The 22294-nt window shown below is 48.9% G+C and overlaps 1 protein-coding gene across 8 annotated transcripts in view; it reads right to left on the reverse strand.

The window, feature by feature from the left end:
• Positions 1-22294, reverse strand: part of GALNT2 (polypeptide N-acetylgalactosaminyltransferase 2) — a 189105-nt gene that overhangs the window by 70087 nt on the left and 96724 nt on the right. For 7 of the 8 annotated variants that reach the window (XM_042908263.1, XM_042908267.1, XM_042908264.1 and 4 more), the window contains exon 2: positions 20717-20810. In XM_042908263.1, coding sequence (XP_042764197.1) covers positions 20717-20810 — 94 coding nt within the window. Of the gene's footprint in view, positions 1-20716; positions 20811-21622; positions 21822-22294 lie in introns of all 8 variants that reach the window. The other variant, XM_042908262.1, reaches the window with a different exon arrangement.

The following is a 22294-nucleotide window of genomic DNA, read 5'->3' on the forward strand; positions in this document are numbered from 1 at the left end:
AGTTCTACGGAGGCACCTAACAGAGGAAACTGATGTAGACAGGGGGAGTAGGGAAGGCTTCCCCTGGGGAAGGAATATTTGAACTGAGAAGTGAAGAATGAGTAGGAGTAATGTAGGAGAAGCCACCCTCCAAAGACTGCAGGAACCCCCTCTGAAGCAGCCCACAGTGACTCCTTCCGGCTTGGGAACATCTTCCACGGGACCCTTGTGGACTCTGCCTTGCCTTGGGACACTTTTCCCAAGGCGTGCGACCATTTTACTGGAGACAGGTTATAACTGGTTTTTCTGTCACGGAAGTTCAGCAGTATGTCAGAATACGGCAGGGACTCTCAAACACGTTTGACTATGACACACATTTTATATCATGTCCCCGACACGTGAACACACATACGTAGGCACACAATTGAAATGAAGGTTTCAGCCTTCCTCTGTATGAACAGATGGATCCATTTGACCTGTTTTTCTTACGTGGGTGCAGCACCACAAAAGTGGCTTCATGCTCGAATGATGGGTCACACCCCATAATCTGAAAACCACCAGGCTAAAGAACCGTTATAGAAATCAGTTCTGTATTCTATAGAATTCCTAGGGCTGGAGCCACCCAGAGAACAGAGGCAGGAAAGAGAGAGCATGGCTCTCAGAGGGCATGCGTGCCCCATCCCTACCCGGGCATTAGGGGAAGCAGCCGGATGCAGAGACAACGGAACACGCTGGGCCTAAGTTACAGGTTGGAGGGAAACAGTCAAAACAACACGTACAAAGTCTGAAGAGCCTGACTTTTAAAAAATGCCATTCATAAATCATCGTGTACTTCTTTCACGTTAAAATTTTTAGAAAGTGCATTGGAAATTAAGAGCTTTAGAAAACGAACAAACAAAAAATACACGAACACCTACAGACAGTGCACTTGGCTAGCTAGGCAGAAGCAGAGGCCATGAAATACCCCAAAGATATAAAACTGTACAAGAAAAGGGGGTGCCTGGGTGGCCCTGTCAGTTGAGCGTCTGACTCTTGATTTCAGCTCAGGTCATGATCCCAAAGTCGTGGGATCGAGCCCCGCATCGGGCTCTGTGATGAGTGTGGAGCCTGCTTAAGAATCTCTCTCTCTCTCTCTCTCTCTCTCTCTCCCGCTCCACCCCCTCCCCTGCTAGTGGTTTCTTGCTCTCTCTCTAAAATTAAAAAAAGAATTTTTTTAATTAAAAAAAACAAACAAAAATCTTTGCAGGAGAAGCCAGAAAGCAGCTCCATCACCAAAGACCATAGAAAACCACCTGCGATTAAAGAACACAAGAGAGAAAGTGGGCATTATCCTAAGAACGCCTGGGAAAACTGTTTGCTTACTAAATGAGTTATGAGAGTATTTAAGAAGAAATCGATTTCTGGACGACAGACAGATTCTCTGAGAAGGAGGAGCCGTGCGGCCCCATGAGTGTGGAAACCTAGGCTTCTGTCAAACAGACTCTTCCCAAAGATTCCTGCGCGGGCGGGACAAGCCACCTGTCTGCGACCTCGCGCTGACTTATGGGGCTGGGTGACGATCCCCACCCGATTCCAGATTCCAGTCCTCTGGCAGCCTCCCTGGGTCCCCCGTTCCCCTCTGTGAACAGCACAGCCGGCTCAAGCCTTCCCTGTCCTTCAAGGTCAAGCTCCTCTGAGAAGTAGGATCTTTGGATCTGCCCCACCCCCAATGCCTGCCACAGGCTCACCCCCTCCCCTCCCCTCCCCTCCCCTCCCCTCCCCTCCCCTCCCCTCCCAGCTGGACTGGGAAAGAGTTCCTCACCCGAGGGCCAAACCTCCTGTTTTGTTGCTAGTTCTTACCCACAGACGCCAGCACGGGACGCACACCGCATGCACGAAGACTGGCCAACCCTACAGGTGGTCTCCACCTGGGTCCAAGGCACCCGAGACTGATCCTAAAAAAGCACCCCAAATCCTGCACGCTGCTCGGAGGAACCCAGCCTCATACCGGCTCTCAGGGGTGGCATCGCGGTGCGGACACCCGCATCTGAGAAGCGCTCTCCGCCTGTGCTGGACAGCGGCTTTTCTGTTCGTCTGGCTGGCGGCGCTGCCCTCTGGAGCCTGCTGGTCAGATCATGGGTCCCAGTGCAGAGAAGCTGAGGACGCGGGGTTAACAGCGGTCCCATGCCAACCCCCGGGACGGATGGGGCTTGGAGGCCCACAGCCAGCGTTCACGGAACACAGGCCGAGGAGCAGGGGCCCAGGGGTGAGTTCAGCTCACCCACCCTTCCTGAGCCTCTAGTCTGTATGCAATCAGAACATTCTGCCTCTGAAGTTGTTACAAAAAATGATAGTGATGACAGCGATAATAATTCCTAAGCCACTGACGACCGTCCAAAATGAACTGGCTTAGTAGGAGGAACGGCTAAACACAAACACAATTACCTCCACTTTGCGGGTGTGGCCGCCTCACTTGGGAGGGTCGCCGGGAGCTGCTGAGCCCGTCCAGCCCCTGCCCCTCCAGGGGGGTGTCCCACCTCTGCAGCTGACCCTGAGAAATGAGTGGGAAGCACTGCAGGGGATCCTCGTCTGCCAAGGTTCCTGTGGGCACCTGCCCAGGTGAGCACAGGCCGGAACGTGCAGGCCAACAGAGTCCACACCTCCCTGCTGCCCACGAGCACCTTCTGCCTCTGATCTTAGGGAGAAGGGGGCCCGTGGCCAAGTTCATCTAAGTCTGCGCCTCCGTCCTTCCATCCCCATCTGCTGTGCCCAGGAAACACGTGGCGAAAATAATAAACACAATGTCGTTCTCCGCTTGCTTCAGGCAGGGGAACCATGTCGATACCATCACATTTCAAAGGTGGGGCGGTGGAGAGGGGAGAGAAGCATGGCTGTCAGTGACAGGAAGAAGAGTCAAGAACACGGAAGTTCTGGCGGCCTATTCTCAGATCATACTTGTTTTACTGTCGGTCACGTCGTGATCGGCGAGGCCCCTCAGTGTCTCACTTGAGTGGCTTCGGAATTTCTCAGGGGGGACATCCCAGGGGCGTAGGCAGGAAGTACAGTGCTGAGCAGCCTATCTTCCATTCCTCGGGGTGCCCCCCCTGTCCTGCCCCCTCCCCACCCTGAGGCCAGCTGCAGACGGAGATGCCACCCTTCTGCCCAGAAGGGGAAGGGGAGGGAGGGAGAGGGTCTCCCTGTGAAGGCCTTGTGTGCGTGGGACAGGGTGGGGTGGGTTTCCCGTGGAGCCCCAGAACCCATGGTGTCACATCTTATGGCTGGAAGATTCTATTTTTTTTCTTGAGAGAGAGAGAGAGAGAGAAAGAGAGAAAGAGAGAGAGAGAGAGAGAACACTCGAGTGGGAGAGATGGGCAGAGAGATAGAGAGAGAGAGAATCCCAAGGAGATTTCACACTAAGTGTGGAGCCTGATGTGGGGCTCGGTCTCATGACCCTGGGAATCATGACCTGAGCAGAAATCAAGAGCCAGAGGCTTAACCAAGTGAGCCACCCATGGGCCCCACGAAAACTCCCTTTTAAGGGGCATCTCAGCCTTTTGTTCCTGCTAACATTTGCAGTCCTGGGGAACTACTCAGTTCGTAAGACAGCCATTCTATTTTGGGCAAACTCACTGTAAGGAAGTTCTTAATTCTGGAGAAAACATTCACTGCCTTCTGTTTTCCCCAAGCTGGGTGAAATGGGCCAGTACGGAGAAGACGCCAAACCCTGAGCGAGTGAGCACACATAAAGGAATGTAGCCTCTGTCCTCGAGCTGTATATGTCATTAGTGGGAAAGGGATGCCAACAAGTGGTGCGGACAAGGAGTCTATAATCCAGGGACAGGGGCTCAGAAAAGTCCCCAGAGAAGGGGCATTTGGGCTGGGTCTTGAGGCACGAGCAGAAGCCTGACGCACGGAAGGGCTGTGTGGGAAGACGCAACAGGATGGAGGGAAGGATGTGTGAAGACAGGGGTGACAGGAGAGGAGAAGGCCAGTCCTTGCCCAGCCCCGAGGCTCACCCCTGGCTCAACTGCTCAAACTATAGTCCACGTTCTGGGGAGCACAGAAGTTTCGAGCGGGTGAGGGCTGATCAAATTTGCACTCCAGGAATACGATTCTGGCCGCAAGAACAAGGACGGACGCTCAGAGGGGGAACCTCCAAGGTAAAGACGTAGATGATCCCCCCAAATCACCTGCCCCCTCAGCTCCCTGCTCAGGAAGACCCTGCCTGCACCCGAGGATGAGTCCCGGGTCCCCACAAGCACATCTTTTCTCTTCGAAGCCCAGCCCTCGTGGACCCCGAACCTGTGAGGGACTCGGCTCACCCAGTACAAGGTAGGGCTGCTTCTCAACATGGCCACCACCTCCCAGAGGCCCTCCCGTGTGTCCGCAGCTGTGGCCTCGTCCTAGGCCATGCCTCTTCCCTCTTCCTCACACATGACTCCATTCCAGCCACAGCTTTTCCACAGACCTGCTCACAGAGGGCCTTGAAAGTGCTCCCTAACCCTCTAATAATTTAACTCCAAATTCTGCCGAGGACGGGGCCCAAGTCCACCCCTGAAAACAGAGATGACCGCATATGCCCCGTCCTCCCCCAGGAATTGCAGACAGCCGTGGGTCCTCGCACACCTCTTCACCCAGCTGAGCCCACAATATCCTACTAACGCATCGGTGCCCTTTTCCGAGTGAATATCAGTGTCTATCGAAAGGCAATGGAAACTGAATGGAAACTGACGAGCTCTGCACTCTCTCCTTGATGCCCTGGCTCTGAGCACAGAGGGTGGGTGGAGTGGGGGCTGGCCCTACTCTCCGGCCCATCCCCCAGCCCCGGTGCACCTTGCACCCGCTCTCTTCGCTGCCTGGTTTCTTTGCTCTTTTTCCTCTCCGCTTCTAGGCAGGGGCCTCAAATCTGCCACACGGTGCATGTTGAATAGCGCCAAGCAGTATCCCGCAAATCCCTTCTACGGCCTGGCCACCCCCCGAAGCCTCGGCTTGTCCTGTCGCCCCTCTCACGGATCCGCGGTGCAGCTGGAAACCTGGCCCTCCTCTGCTGCCCGCCCGCCTGCCAGATCCGGTCTCTGCTGGGAGCAGAGGCCAGTCCAGGGAAGGGCCGGCTACTTCCCACCGCCCCCCACTCCCCGCACCCTCGGGTTGACCTCCGAGGCCTGCCAGTGTGGGCTAGCTGAAGGGCACGGTCCCCTTCTTGCCTTCTAGCACAAGAAACAGTGTCTGGAGACGGGGGAGAGTGAGGCCCGGGGCAACCGCCTGCTGGGACAAGAGCCCGGGCCTGAAGGGAAAGATCAGACCCTCATGAGTCTCGGCTTGAGGGCCCCGTGGGGAAGGGGTCCCTAGGGTTGGCAGTGAGAAGACACTTCCAGCCACCTGTATGTGCTGGTCCATGCCTCAGACACGTACGTGCCCGCTCTGTGCCAGCCGTTACCACAGTGCTCCCCTGACCACACACACCTCAGCCCCAACGATTTCTTTCGTTTTCTGTTCCCATCCTTTTTTTTAATTTTTAAAAATGTTTATTAATTTTTGAGAGGCAGAGAGAGGCAGAGCGTGAGCAGCGGAGCGGCAGAGAGAGAGGGAGACACAATCCGAAGCAGGCACCAGGCTCCGAGCTGTCAGCACAGAGCCCGACGCGGGGCTCGAACTCACAGAAGGTGAGATCATGACCTGAACCAAAGTCGGAAGCTCAACTGACTGAGCCACCCAGGCGCCCCTGTTCCCATCTTTGACTTACGTGTTACACCTGCCCACTGACATTCTTCTGTTACACCTGCCTCCTTCACAGGACAAGCTTTGCAGCCTTAAGTTTCTTGAATCCAGAGGTTCTTCTCTCCCTCCTAATCCCCCCAAGCAGCCTCCTGAGCTACTTCTAAAAGCTTTTCCCAATCTTCTTCCTAGTTGAGGGTTAGCAGTCCACCCGCCACACACACATGCCCCAATCCAATCCACACGGGAGGACAGCAGGGCACCCCGCGGGCAGAGAGACCAGCTGGTCCTCATAACCATGCATGGTCCATGGGGCCCAGACGGAGGCTGCAGGCGGGACAGGTGCTGAGGTCCATAGGGGGGAGCCCCTGCTCTGTGGCCTGAGGTCGGTGCCCGTTCCAGCTGGTGCGGGGGTCCTAAGTGCCACCCAGGACAGCATTTCCACGGGAAAGCTCATTCTCGTCTCCTAAATAACCAACCCTACAACTGATCTTTTGGAAAAGACACTTTTAGAGCCAGGGAATTGCTCGCATTTGGAGGACTCGTTCAGTTCGTTCAGTTCGTTTCAGTTTAAAAGAATACATTTCCAAACCATGCCATTTCTTTCTTAAAAGTTTTTCCCCTAGGCCTCATCTTTAAGGAAACAATGACCTTGATCTATGCAAATGAACTTCCAAAGGGTTAACTTCACAAAGCCCAAGTGCTGACATGTGCCCCCAGGCACCGGCCTGTTGTCCACACTCACAGGCCTACGAGGGGAAGGAAAATGACGTGGCTGGTGCGGGTCCCACCGGGCCAGCGGATTCCGGTGGCTGGAGACTTCTGGATGCTGCGGTATCATGGCCGTTCTGCAGTGCCTCACTCAAATCCTCCCTGGGAAGGACGGCTTAAACAAACTGAACGCTAGTCTGTATAAAACAGAGCCGCTTCCTCCCAGAAAGCAGCCAAGAAGGGAAACAATGTATTTTACATCAAAGGACAAAGCTCTCAGATTTATTTTGACCTCCTGGTTGATCTCAAACGGAATGTAGTTTTACTATGCTTCAAAGAAAACAAAAATTCTTCCTATTTTTCCTCTAGAAGGTCATCATGCTACCAGATGAAGGAAGAGAATGGGTCAGGGCTAGGATCACAGACAAATGTGTCCATTTAAATGACAACGACACGTAAATGACACTTTATGCTCATTCTCCCTCTATGTGACAGTGTCTAATTATGAATAATTTGGTTTGATGTCCATGGTCTCTCCTGATCATCTCTTCCATCCCGAATATTAGTACAAGTATCAGAGTGAACAGAACCGAAGCTGACACACGGGTGGGAAAGTCTCTTCACCAAGACCCCTGTCCTCTAAGGGGCGCCCAGGCAGCTCAGTCAGTTAAGTGTCTGGCTCTTGATTTCGGTTCAGGTGATGATCTATCTCGTGGTTTGCGAGCTCGAGCCCCTCGCGGTGCGCGGACAGGGCAGAGCCTGCTTGGGATTCTCTCTCTCCCTCCCTCTCTCTCTGCCCCTCCCCTGCTCATCTCTCTCTCTCTCTCTCTCTCTCTCTCTCTCAAAATAAATAAACACTTAAAAATAATAATAAAAGAGGCACCTGGGTAGCGTTAGTCAGTGAAGTATCTGTCTGATTCGGCTCGGGTCATGATCTCATGGCTTGTGGGTGCGAGCCCCACATCGGGCTCTGTGCTGACAGCTCGGAGCCTGGAGCCTGGAGCCTGCTGGGGATTCTCGGTCTCCCTCTCTCTCTGCCCCTCCCCTGCTCACGCTCGGTCTCTTTCAAAAATAAACATTAAAAAAATGTTTTTCAATACTAATAAAAAAAAAAAAAAACCCTAGCATCTAGCCACCGCTTATAAGTTTCCAATGACGGGGAAATCATTGCTTCAAAAGCAGCCCGTTTCATCAGACAGCTGGGATTGTTGACATCGGCTTCCTTATACCGTAACAAAAATTGCTTGCCTGTAACTTTCACTCTCTGGAGTCTCAAAAAAAAAAAAAAAAAAAAAAAAATTAGTCTTCAGCCTCTTTTGTATGGCTGCCTTCCAAATATTTGGACATCACGATTCCATTTTCCCCTCCTAGGCCCTTCCGTAGAAACATCCAGTTAATTGAAGTGCTCCTCATCAGATGCTGTTTCCGGCCCCCTCACCGTCTGAGTCATCATCATCATCTGGGCCTGCTCTAACTTATGAGCGACTCGGAAAACCCTGTGCCCGGAAGGGAACGGGATACTTCAGGGGTGGCCTGTCAGCACACACAGCGCTAGATGCCATCCGGATTGTTCTGGATGCCGTACTTCTACCTAGTCAAGCTTAAGCTCATTCTACTTTATTTAAAAAAAAAAAAATTTTTTTTAACGTTTATTTATTTTTGAGACAGAGAGAGACAGAGCATGAATGGGGGAGGGTCAGAGAGAGGGAGACACAGAATCCGAAACAGGCTCCAGGCTCTGAGCTGTCAGCATAGAGCCCGACGCGGGGCTCGAACTCACGGACCGCGAGATCGTGACCTGAGCCGAAGTCGGCCGCTTAACCGACTGAGCCACCCAGGCGCCCCAAACTCATTCTACTTTAATAGCTCTATCACACTTCTGGCTGCTGACCTGATCTGTGGCCTCGCTTTTGCTTTGCTACTTGTTGGAAGGTGGGGGGAAAGGACGTTAGAAGGTTTGTTTTCCGATGGCGGCTGACATGCAAGGAAATGGTTCCCCCTGGAAGACCATTTGGCGATTAAGATGAAAAAAACCCTTAAATACACGCACTGCCATTGACCCTGCGGTTTCAGTTTTAGGAATTTATTTCAAGGAAGTAATTAAGGGATCCCAAGAGTCACCTCAGAAGATATTCGCTGGAAACCCTCTCTGTGTCCTACAACACAGGACAAGTTCAAGGAGCTTATGCCAATGGATACACTGCGGTCATTGAAAATGCTGTCGAGGGGGTACTGACGGACACGAAAAGGTGTTTGTGACGGAAAACGCCAGGAAGAAACGGGTGGAAGTACGGTGCGGTGCCACATATGTAAAAATCTTGACATAACCAGCTGGTAGGGGCGGTCTGTGGCCTGTCCTGAGCCGAACCAGGAGGAAGAGGGAGGAGGGGGGAGGGGGGAGGGGGGAGGGAGGTGGCCTCCAGGACAGACGCAGGGAGAACCCTGAGGTGCTACCGCTGGGAGAGAGGGGCATGTGTGGGGACACTTCTCAGGTACTCCTCCAAATCCTCAGCAATGTTACCTCGCAGACTTGGCCTATTTTTTTTTCCTAAGAACTCACAGAAACGCTGAGAGGCCCAGGAGCTGACTCCGAAATTGTGTCTAGGGCTCCAGGCCTCCTGTCCCCGGGCTCGGCACAGCCGAGGGGGGGCAGACGCCGGCTCACCTCAGTCAGGTGGGACACATGCCCAGAGCGAGTCCAGAGGAACCCTCGGTGGGAGAGTAACAGTGGTTAGTGTGGGGTGGTAGAATTATGTGTGAACGATTGTCTTCTTTTTGCTTATCTGAATTAAATGTTCCACATAAGTATATTACACTTATGTATGTGCTTATTTTAACATTTATTTATTTATTTGGAGAGAGAAAGACAGAGAGGGAGAGAGAGAGAGCATGGGGAAGGGGCAGAGAGAAGGGGGGGGAGAGAGAATCCCACACTGTCAGTGTGGAGTCTGATGTGGGGCTCGATCTCGTGACCGCAAGATCACCACCTGAGCTGACGGCAAGAGTTGGACGCTCAGCTAAACTGAGCCACCCAGGCGCCCCATGTTGCTTGCTTTTAGGGTATCCTTCAAGGATACTCAGCCACTTACTTTCCTAACAATGACCCTGTGCAGACCTCTGGCTCGGGCCCGGGTCACAGCGAGCCACACAGAGTTAGCCGTCCCACGGCTGTCCCACCGTGCTACCCAGGCAATGCGGCTCACCGGGCGCACGGCGCACAGAGATACAGGGGAAGGGGGTTCAGTCGTAAGAAGCGGGGAAACCCTAACACGTGCTACAACATGGATGAGCCTGGGGGATGCTGCACGGAGCGAAACATGCCAGTCACCAAAGGACAACCTTCCCTGGGGTGTCTCGGGGAGTTGAGTTCAAGGAGACACATAGGAGAGCGGTGGCTACCAGGGGCGAGGGGGGTGCGGTGGTGGGGAGAACGGGGGTTAGTGTTTCACGGGGACAGAGTTTCAGCTTGGAAAGGGAGAAAGTTCTGGAGACAGATGGGGGTGACGGCCGCACAACGGTGTGAATGTACGTGATGCCACTCAGCTGTGCACTTAAAGACGGCGGCCACGGCAAACGTTCCATTGTGTGTATCTCACCACGATTTGTTTAAAGAACGCACGACGCCGGAGCCCCGTAAATCCCTCAAAAGGAGAAAAGGTTCAGGAGAGCACTTCTCCCGACTCTGTAGCAATGCAGGATGAACACACAAGTGGCTCAGCTCCTCTTTCCTCTGGCAGGTGGGAAGTAGAAACGCTAAAACGTTTCCATTAGCATCAGCGGCAACTTGCACCGGGACTTGGGTTCCATTACGCATGTCGCCATTCCCGTGTCATTCGTCTCTGCGTAAATGCAAGCAATTTGTTTTGAGAAGTCAACTGGCTCGGGTAATGAGGCAGCGGCGGGCAGGGGAGGGGCGGGAGGAGACACCCCGAAGGATGGGGGTCCTCCCAGACGACGCACACCGTAATCAGGACTCTCCTCTCCCTACCCGTGTCTCTCCGAGGCCTCGCCCCCTTCCACGAGGTTGTAACGAACACAAGAATGACACCAAGGTTTCGGAAAGGCAAAAACAGAATCTACTCTCCAAGGACACGTCCCCATCTGAAGGACGAGAGCCCTTCAGATGGCCCCTGTTCCTCATTGTCCTGGATCATCGGCCATCCTGCCCACTCGTCTCATCAGTCAGACGGAGAGAGGCGGAGGGCACAAGAGGAGAGGACACAGGAGGGCATTTACTGGGAGAGACTCATTTTTCAAACCAGAGAGCTTTTTCTGTACCCAGGGGCGGGGAAGGGGGGGAAGATAAAATTCGTCTCCATCAGATAAATTTTCAAAAAAACACAAAACCGGACTAACACTCTATTTGCCAGAACACTTTGAAAATCAGCACTGAAGGGTGCCTGGCGGGCTCAGCCGGTTAAGTGTCCCACTTCAGCTCAGGTCATGATCTTGAGGTTTTAGAGTTTTAGCCCCGAGTCTGGCTCTGCGCTGACAGCTCGGAGCCTGGAGCCTGCTTCGGACTCTGTGTCTCCCTCTCTCTCTGCCCCTCCCCTGCTCGCACTCTGTCTCTCTCTCTCTCAAAAATAAAGACATTAAAAAAAAAAAGAAAAAAAAAAACTAAAGAAAGAAAGAAAGAAAGAAAGAAAGAAAGAAAGAAAGAAAAGACAGTCAGCACTGAAAAGCAACTTCAGTGACCAAAAGGGGCCCAGAACCTAAGGACCAGAGGCTTTCTGCTCCAGACCTGAAATCTACAAGGAAGGCAATGGGACACGAAGACATATCCTCACCCCGTCTCCAAGACAGTACGATTGGTGGTCTTAATCTGGGGACAGAGACTGGAAGGCAACAGAAAGGTATAGTTTAAACAACAGAGTTGGGGCGCCGGGGTGGCTCAGTCAGTTAAGCGTCTGACTTCGGCTCAGGTCATGATCTCGCGGTTTGTGAGTTCGAGCCCCGCGTCGGGCTCTGTGCTGACAGCTCGGAGCCTGGAGCCTGCTTCAGATTCTGTGTCTCTCCATCTCTCAGCCCCTCCCCTGCTCATGCCCTGTGTCTCTCTGTCTCTCAGTAATAAATAAATGTTAAAAAAAATTTCTTTTTTTAAACATAAACAACAGAATCAAGGGATCTCACAGAAGAAAGTGTGGCCATGAAATAAGGAAAATGAAGCTGTAAAATAGTCACTATCCGTCTAAGGTCAACTACCTGGTGGCAGCGCTGAGCACTGCGCCCCAGTGCCTAGCTCAGTGGACAAGTGTCCTTGTCCTCAAGCCCCGTGCTTCTCGCGGACAGCTCTCACATTCCAGTTCCTATGAGGCCACTATTTCAGAAATGGCCAGAAAAACTGGAAAGTGGACATGGGCTGGGCTATCCCAGTGCATTCGGGACATCAAGAATCTCACAGTTCCTCCTCAACTTCTAGAAAGCAGTCGCCGTAGAAGGACATGTCCACGTGAGCATGCTGTGCTACCTCCGTGAAGCCAGCGGCCTCCCAGGAGGCAGGACTCTCCCCATGAGCATGACCACAGCCTTCTCTCCAAGGCTGCAGGAAACCGGCCCAGGGAGCAAAGAAAACAAACGACTCCTTCCTTCTTCTTCTTTTTTTTTTTTTTTTTTTTTTGAGACAGAGAGAGACAGAGCATGAACGGGGGAGGGTCAGAGGGAGACACAGAATCCGAAGCAGACTCCAGGTTCCGAGCTGTCAGCACAGAGCCCGACGCGGGGCTCGAACTCATGGACTGTGAGATCATGACCTCAGCTGAAGTCGGACGCTTAACCAACTGAGCCACCCAGGCGCGCCACGACTCGTTCCTTCTTTAGCCAATTTGCAGGCATCTATCTGACTTCAAGTGCCTGTGACCCAGACCAGGTGCAGTTCTACCAAGGGAAATGCAGGATTCATTGAGTCACCCTTGACCTTCGGGAGCTTCGACAGAAGGACTCCTGGCCAGCGTGACCTGAGTGAGATGGGAAGCAAACTGCTTCATAACTGCCCCCCACCCCCAGCCCCTGGTCTCTCCCGATGACAGTGGGATCCAAATAAACAGAACTGGAAGATGACGCCGACCAGAGCTCTCACTCCAATTTTCAGATCTCCTTCACGGACCGGGTTGCGACTCAAGAACTTGGTGAGGAAATCCTAGGTCTCTAACAGGCAAACGCTAGATTTGGGCTGTTCATAAACCCAGCTGCTGGTGCTCAAGTTTGCGGTTCTGTTCCTGCACCCTGGTCACAAAGCCCTTCTAGGCTGCACTCTGGCTCAGCGTACAGGCTTCTCTGTGCTCCTCAAGCCCCGTGAATCGACTGCTGAGCGTGGACGACTGAGCTGCCACCAGAAAATGAAGGCCAGGACCCCAGCCTCCGGGCCTCCCCTCTGCCACAGCCACCTTGCTGGTTGGCTTTATTAAAAAATCCCAGAGTCTACCGAAAAGCAGCGCGGGCTTGGACGGGAAATCGAGTTGGGAACAATAATCTGGGCTTTTGGAAGCCATGGCGGACCCAGGAGCGGGATCCCCAGAGTGGGGCCACGCAAGGCAATCTTTAGGGGTAAAGCCACAGTGGGTCTTTCTGAATCCTTCATAATATTTTATTTAAAATGTGCTTTGGAACGTATCACTAGATTCGCGTGATAATATGTGTTTAATCTGTAAGTGTTTTAATATAGATGGAGGAAGGAGAGCTATCCTCAAAATATTTTTGCTAATAGGGCATTTGGTCAAAAAAGTGGGAGCCGTCACGGGGGGCATCACTGCTATCTTGAATCTGGTTCCTACATCTGTCAGTGGGTTTTGTGGCCATGTTAAAAGGCACGAGGCTCCTATATTTGGCTTCGTGCTGCCTCCTCCCACCCATCTGTCTACAACTGCTAGATATCCAACACCTAGAACACAGGAAGCTGGGTTTCTGAACAACCCACTTTACCCAGAGGAAAGAGCTGTGCACAGTGGTTCCTTGCCGACCACAAAATACTGGCAGTGTCCATCATTCTTGCGGAAAATGTGTTTCGCAGCCAGAGCAAAATAACTTCTTTTTTTTTTTTAATTTTTTTTTAAGTTTATTCGGTTTTTGAGAGAGACAGAGCGCAAGAGGGGGAGGGGCAAAGAGAGAGGGAGACACAGAATCCCAAGCAGGCTCCAGGCTCTGAGCTGACCGCACAGAGCCCGACGCGGGGCTCGAACCCACGCACCGTGAGATCGTGACCTGAACCAAAGTCGGATCCTTAACCGACTGAGCCACCCAGGCGCCCCAGAGCAAAATAACTTCTAAAGAAAAAACTCATGTGTACGTGGGTTTAGCGAGGAAAAAGGTTACAACTCAAAAGGTCGAAGTCCTTCGGCAAAATAAAAGGACACGGTGCCTTTAGCAAGTTATCGGTAATAACTCAAAAAAAAGGGACTGTCAGTATATTCCTGTCCTATCTCTGAAGAAAATCAACTGTGTGACAGCTACAAACATGACAGCCAGGGTCAATACCACACTGAATTGATTTTTAACTAGAGTATGACTCTTTTTTTTTTTTAATTTTTTTCTTTTTAATGTTTATTTTTGAGACAGAGAGAGACAGAGCATGAGCAGGGGAGGGGCAGAGAGAGAGAGGGAGACACAGAATCCAAAGGAGGCACCAGGCTCGGAGCTGTCAGCACAGAGCCCGACGTGGGGCTCGAACTCACGGACTGTGAGATCATGACCTGAGCCGAAGTCGGCCGCTTAAAAGACTGAGCCACCCAGGCGCCCCTGACTCTTAATAGTAGCAGCTGGTATACACCCTGAAGATGGCCTCCCCCTCCCACTCCATATAGGACTTAAAACCCACTAGAACACTTGGTTTTAACGGAAGACAACCCACAGGAAGTCTCTCATTAATCCACACCGTAGAAGCGTATCCTATTATTATAATAAAGAAATCCTTATTAGCGAAGTATTCCATTCAGATGCTCCCCACTGCGTGGGAAATGCCTATTTTACATAGGAAGGAACCTTGGCTCAGAGCTGCATGACTCATCCAGGAGTTGGGGAAGAAGAGAGGGGGCCGGCTTAATAGATACATCTAATGTGCTCACACACGCGTGCTCCCGTCTAGCGCAATTGGGACAACGGAAGGGTATAGACAAAGGGTATAGACCTGCGCTCCCTGGGGTGATACTTATCCAACCTTGGTTAGACACATGAATGTACAAACTCCCCGTCACCACGAAGTAAAAATTTCGTGAGCCAACTTCTGGTTTTCCGGGCCAGCGTGTGAAGAGTTGGGAAGTTATCACTCCATCCATCCTAAGCTATCGACAACTCTTCTGAGTTCCCTCAGAGAAGTGAGATCATAGAGCAAACCGCTACTCCAAAAACTGGAGACACCCAAAGGTGAATACAGAGAATCACAACTTTCTGGAGGACCCATCTGTGCAGGAACCTTGTCCGGGTAACGAAATCAGAACGGTGACAGATGAACTGCTGGAGGGAGGTCGCTGTGGACAAGCCTGAGAGCTAAAAACTCCAGGGGCCTCAGTCATAGGTGGCCCCCCATACCTCTGTGAGTTTTTACCTCCAGGAGCTTAACTAGGTTTCTGGACGACAGACCCCTTCCTTCATGCTTCCAGCAGGAGAGGAAAAAGGATCATTTGGAAATATGCCAGAGCATTCTGTTCTTGACAAGGCCTGCCCTCAACAGAAACTATTTTACCACAGCCTAACCCCATGGAAGTTTATCAGAGCCTAACCGACCTGGAGAAAGGAAAATGCTGGACCCCAGCCTGCCCCTAGCCTTCTGCGTGGAAGAAGGGAAATACTCCTTTCTAATCAACTTTAGCTGCCCTGTCCCACCCATGTGGGAGAGAAACTGGGAAGCAATTGTGAAGTTCACAGCCCAGGGGCACAGGCTCACTAAAAGATGAAACCTAGCAAATGACTATAGAAGGCTTCCCCTGCCCCCACACCTACCTTATCACTACAGGCCTATTGAGTTCCTTCTACCCAGCACATCATACTCGGCTTTTAAGAAGAACTTACAAGGCATACTAAAAGGCAAAAAACAAAGTTTGAAGAGACAAAGCAAGCATCAAAACGGGCTTAGATATGGCAGGGATGTAGGAATTACCATACCAGGAATTTAAAACAACTACGATTCGTATGTTAAAAGCTCTAATGGAAAAAGTAGACAATATGGAAGGACAAATGAAGAACAGAGAAACAGAAATGAAAATTCTAGTCAAGAATCATACAGAATTACTAGAGATCAAAACACTGTAACAGAAATGAAGAGTGGCTTTGATGGACTCATCACTAAACCGGGCACAGCTGACGGAAGACTCTCTGAGCTTGAGGATATGACAGTAGAAACTTCCGAACTGGAAAGCAGAGATTTAAAAAACAAAGAACAAAAGAACACTGAAAGGAATCAGAATGGAGTTATCCAAGAAATGCTGGATAACTACCAAAATGTACACACATGTATAATGGGACTACCAGAACGACAAGGAAGAGAGGCAGGAATAAAAGATTTATTTGAAGTGGTAATGACTGAGAATTTCCTCACGTTAATGTTCAGATACTGAATCACAGCTGCAGGAAGATCAGAAAATACCAAGTGGGATAAATAACAAAAAGACAGAAAACATAAAAAAACCAAAAACTACACCTAGACATAGCATATTCAAACAGAAAAAGTCAAAATTTTATTTTTATTTACTTGTATTTATTTATTTTTTTAGGATTTTATTTTTAAGTCATCTCTGCACCCAACATGAGGCTTGAACTCACAACCCCGAGATCAAGAGTTGCATGTCCTACCACGTGAGCCAGCCAGGTGCCCCTTTAAAAAAATCTTGAAAGAAGATGGGGAGGAAGGAAACAGAGAAACAAAGATAAGAATTCTATCCAGCTTCTCATAAACCGTGCAAGCAAGAAGAGAATGGAATGAAATATCTATAGTTTTGAGAGAAAAAAATTGCCAACCTAGAATTCTATACTCCATGAAAATAATCTTCCAAAGTGAAGGAGAAATAAAGACTTTCTCAGATAACAGAAATTGAGGCAATCTGTGGCCAGTAGAGGACCTGCCTTGCAAGAAATACTAAAAGGAGCTCTTCAGAGAGAAGGAAAATGATACAGGGCAGAAAACTCAAATCTCCATAAAAAAGTAAGAACATCAGAGAAGGAGTAAGTGATGGTAAAATTACAACTTTAATTTTTTTTAAGTTTATTATTTTTGAGAGAGAGAGCGAGCACACAGGGGAGGAGCAGAGAGAGAGAGAGAAAGGGAGGGAGGGAGAAAGGATCCCAAGCAGGCTCCGCGTTGTCAGCACAGAGCCCAATTCAGGACTCAAACCAACAAACTAAGATCATGACCTGAGCTGAAACCAAGAGTCAGACACTTAACCGATGTAGCCAGCCAGGCGCCCCCAACTTTAATTTTTCTTATCCTCAATTGATAAAACAGGTAAAGATTTGTTCAAAATAATAATAGCAACAATTTTGCATGCTTATCTATAGTATATATATTTAGGTACACACTATACATATGAAATGAATGACAGTGATGATTCAAGGAACAGGAGGGAAGAATTCTTTTTTTTTTTAATTTTTTTTTTTTAAGTTTTATTTATTTTTGAGACAGAGAGAGACAGAGCATGAATGGGGGAGGGGCAGAGAGAGGGAGACACAGAATCTGAAACAGGCTCCAGGCTCTGAGCTGTCAGCACAGAGCCTGACGCGGGGCTCGAACTCACGGACCGCGAGATCGTGACCTGAGCCGAAGTCGGCCGCTCAACCGACTGAGCCACCCAGGCGCCCCGGGAAGAATTCTTAATATGTTGTTATAAGATACTTACACTAACTGTGAAGCAGTCTAGTGTTATTTGAAATTAGACTTGGATTAGTTGTAAATGCATATTGCAAACACTAGGCCAACCACTAAAACAATGGGAAAAAATAGGAGAGAAAAATGGAATTCTGTAAAATGCTCAATGAAAGCTACAAAAAGCAGAAACAGTGTAGAAGACAAAAATAACAGAACAAGGCAAGGAATAGAAAAGGCTAACAAATATGGTAGATATCAATGCAACTATAGTAATAACCACCTTAAATAGCAAGGGTCTAATACACCAATTGAAAGACAGAGTCAGAGAAGATCAGTAAACAAGACCCAACTAGCTGTATATTGTCCTCAAGAAATCTACTTCCAAGACAGAAAGCACTGAGCCTACACGGGTTTACTGATGAGGTCTACCAAACACTTAAGGAAGGAATCATTGCTAATTCTCTACAATCTCCTTCAAAAGACAGAAGCAAAGTTAATACTTCCTAACTCATTCTATGGAGCCAACATTACCCTAATAACAAAACCAAAGACATCACAAGAAAATGGCAAACCACTATCTCTTATGAATATAGATGCAAAAATCTTCAACAAAATATCAGCAAATTGAATCCAAAACCATGACAAAGTAGGATTGATCTTAGGTATGCAAGACTGGTTCAACATGTGAAAGCCGATTAATGTAATCCATTTGACAAAATCCAATACTCCTTCATGATAAAAACTCTATTCTAGGAATAAAGGGGAAACTTCTTCAGCTTGATAAAGAACATCTACAAAAAACTTAGAGCTAACTTCATACTTAGTGGTAGGAAACTAGAAGCTTTCCTGCTAAGATCAGAAATATGGCAAGGAAGGACACCTGGGTGGCTTGGTTGGTTAAGTATCCACTCTTGATTTCGGCCCAGGTCACAATCCAAGGGTTGTGGGATGGAGCCCTTTGTGGGGCTCTGTGCTGAGTGTGGCGTCGGCTTGCAACTCTCCCTCTCTCTACCCGCCCCACCCCCTGCCACCCCTCTCCCCTGCTCATGCTCGCTCTCCAAGATAAGAAATCATACGGCAAGGATGTTTACCACTTTTCAACATCATACTAGAAGTCCTAGCTAATGCTAGGAAACCAAAAGTATGTTATAGATTAAGAAGGAAGATGTTTGCAAATGATATGTCTATGTAGAAAATCTGAAAGCACTGAAACTTCCTGGAACTAATAAGTAATTACTGCAAGGCTGCAGGATACACGGTTAATATACAAAAACCAACTGCTTTCTTAGATACGAACAATGAACAAGTGGAATCTGAAATTAAAAACACAATACCATTTACATTAGCACCCCCAAATGTAAACACTTTGATAGAAATTTAACAAGATAGGCATAAAATTTGTACGAGTAAAACTCTAACACTGACAGTGAAAATAAAGAAAGAACTAAATAAATGGAGACAGTCCACGTTCATGAGTAATAAGACTCAATACTGTCAAGATGTCAATTCTTACAGCTTGATCTATAAATTCAACACAAACAAATGAACATCCCAGCAAATTATTTTCTGAGCATCAACCGATTCTCAAGTTTATACAAAAGCCAAAAAAAAAAAACAACCAAAAAAACAAAAAACACAAAAAACAGAATAGCCAACACTTCATTGAAGATGAAGTACGAAGTTGGAGGACTGACATCACCCAAATTCAAGAACTACTATAAAGTTAAAGTAATCAAGACAATGTGGTATTTGACAAAGGAGCAAAGGCAATACAATGGGGCAAAGGTAGCTTTCTAACAAACGGGGCTGGGACATCAGGACATCCACATGCAACCCATCAATCAGCCCATCTAGACACAGATCTTCCAGTCTTCTCAATAGTTAACTCAAAATGGATCAGAGACCTGATTATGAAGCCAAACTATAAAACTCCTGAAACAAAATGTAGGAAAAAAAATCTAGGTGATTTTGGCAATGACTTTTCAGATATAACGTCAAAGGCATGATCCATGAAAGGATTGATAAAGCTCAATCTCATTAAAATTAAAATACCTGCTTTGGGAAAGACATTGTCCAAAGAACAAGAAGACGAGCCAAAGCCTGAGAGAAAGAATTTACAAACGACATATCTGATGGGGGATGGTTATCCAAAATATGGAAAGAACGTTTAAAATTCGGTAAATGGGCAACCCGCTTAAAAAAAAAAAAAAAAAACGGATGAAAGACCTGAGCAGGTACTTCCCCAAAGAAGACAAATGGAGGGTAAATAAATTTATCAAAAGAAAGTCAGTATCATATATCGTTAGGGAAATGCAGATTTAAATAACGAGATTCCACTTCCAACCTATTAAAACAGCCCAAATCAAAAACACTGACCGTACCAGACGCTGCTGAGGAAGCGGGGCAAAAGGAACTCTCATTCATTGCTGGTGGGAATGCAAAACGGTACAGCCACTTCGGAAGACAGCTTGGTAGTTTTTCGCAAAACCACACACACTCTTACTACGTGATCCAGCCGTCTTATTCCGTGGTCCGCACCCAAATGAACGGAAAACTTACACGTACACACAAACCCGCCCAGAGATGTTTACGGCAGCTTTAGTCACAGCTACCAAAGCTCAGAAGCAACCCAGATGTCCTTCAGGAGGTGGATGGGTAAACTGGGGTCCACTCAGACAACACAGTTGTATTCAGTGGTGAGAACAAATACACCGTCAAGCCACGAGAAAGCACGGAGGAAGCGTCGATGCACGTTACTAAGTGAAAGAAGCCAATCTGAAAGGCAACGGGCTGTATGATTCTAACTAGATGACGTTCTGGAAAAGGCCCAACTATGGAGACAGAAAAAGGATCGGTGGTTGTCAGGGACTGGGGCGGTGGAGGGATGAATAACTGGAACACCGAGGACATTTAGGGCAGTGAAACTATTCTGTAGGATAAAGCAGGGGTGGGTTCACGTCACCGTACATTTGTTCGGACCCACAGAACATACGGCACTAAGAGTGGACCGTAACGTAAACTAGGGACTTTGGGGGATTACGACATGCCGGCGTTGGTTCCCTGAACGTAGCAATGGACCATTCTGCAGGGACATGCTGACAGCGGGGGAGGCGCGCATGTGTAGGGGCAGGAGGCATGTATGGGAATCTCCGCACTTTGTGCACAATTTTGCCGTCAAGCCTAAAACTGCTCTGAAAAATAAAGCCTTTAAAAAAAAAAAAAAAGTCTGTGAACCGATATATACCATCCTGTATTTTCTGTTTTATTCCTTTTTTTTTTTTTTTCCAACAAATTTTGGTCACCTCCTAAGTACACTTATTTCACCACCCGCTAAGGAGCTTGAAGGAAGTCAGCCAAACATGACTAGAGGGCAGTGTCTCCAGCAGCCCTCTGCAATCCATGCTGTCTACTCCGCGGGCTCCACAGGCGACAGAGGGCCAAGCGCGACTCATTCGTGGTTTCTGAGCAAGAGGATTTCCCAGCCCCCAGCCCCCAGCTCCCAGCCCGAGGCTAGATGGGTCCCCCAGGGGCTGCTGCAGTTACCTGGAGGGAGGGTCTCCATGCTTTGTGCTTTCTCATCCCCGTTGCTGTGATGTAGGTCTTTCTTTTTAATTGGGTCAATTTCATTCCAGTCCTCCTAAGGGGAACAAAGACACGAAATGGGTTGATCACTTCCTCAAGCACACCTTCACTCACCAGTTCAATAAACACGTGAGGTCTTGGGACGCCAGAGAGCCCTGGGGACATAACAAGGAGGGAGAGAGAATTCCCATCCCAGAACTTCTCGGAGGGTGGAGGTGTGAGGGGAGCAAAGCGTGGGAATGACCTTTTCCAAGGAAGGATTTGCAACTTCTCTCTTCATTTTATATTTACACTGCATATCTAGGGGAAGGCAATACTCCGGAAAACCCAGGGCTTTGTGGATTTGTGAAGGTAGGGGAAGGGAGGTAGGGAAAGTAGATTAAATAAGATAATTCAGTAGTGGTTAAATTAAAGCCATTAAAATGATGGTAGCTCTCCAGACATCTTAGATGGTTAAGGACACCTTAGGACCAGATTTCTCCCTCTTGGGTCCCTTTGAGCCCTCCTCTGACGTTGCTAAATGATTTGTTTAATTCTGCTGAGTAACAGTGGAGGGAGGAGGAAGGACCAGCCCAGCTTTTCCTCGGGCTTCACTCTAATAGGACTGCCAATGGAACAGAGCTGTAAATTAAGGGTTTAATGTGAAACCAGAATAAGATATAAGCTCTGGCAGAACTTATTCAGCTCATCTGCACAAATAATTTACTCTAATCCATCAACATTAAATCAAACCAAAAAACATCTCCATGACCACAGAGCTAAATATATCTTTCAACCACTTGGAATCTGATTTCTCTGAATCAAGTAAGAAAGATTTCTGTATAAGAACCCAGATCAGAAACGTCCTATGGCTAGTCATTTTCCTACACAGATTTCCGTGAGCCAAGCCGTGTCGACTGGCCATTCTCTGGAGCAGATGTTGTCGGGATGAGCCCTCCCTGGGGAGAGACCAGACCAGTTCTGCACAGGTTTGTCCGCTAGCACTCCTCCAGACCAGCGTGGGCTGCGTGTTGTGCAAAACGGGGCCACTGGAGACATTCTGGCTCTTTCAAACGTAAAGTGAGATCTGCAAGGAGGGTAAGTCTCAGGTGCTGGGCCAAATCAGGCATTTTTCCCAAATGCGGCTTGCTTTGCCAGTAACCTCCATTTTTACTCAAACGGTACAGTAACGAAAGAGAAACCATGCCTAAGCTTCCCCCCACCTCTTAAGGCCAGCTTTTTCTTCAGCTGCTTCTTCAGTGCTATAGCTGGGTTTATCCCACCAGGGCCACCGCGGGAATGATGGGTTGGGGGCACCCGGGAGGTGCAGAACAATGGGCTCGAGACGAACGCTCCTGTGCCTTGGTGGTCCTGCCCCTCCCCACACCTGTCACAAGACCTCTGCCCTTCAAATGCCCCAAGTCCTGTGACTTCTGAAGAGTTTATCCTGCATTTTAACAAAAGTATTAAAATGCACCAGTATCCCAATTTATTTTTTTGCGGCAAGCAGTTTTTCAAAGGTATATTCATAATTTGGCTTTTGAGACCATTTGGTTAAAA

The sequence above is a fragment of the Panthera leo genome, chromosome D2, assembly GCF_018350215.1.
Source record: "Panthera leo isolate Ple1 chromosome D2, P.leo_Ple1_pat1.1, whole genome shotgun sequence".
Taxonomy (NCBI): Eukaryota; Metazoa; Chordata; class Mammalia; order Carnivora; family Felidae; genus Panthera; species Panthera leo.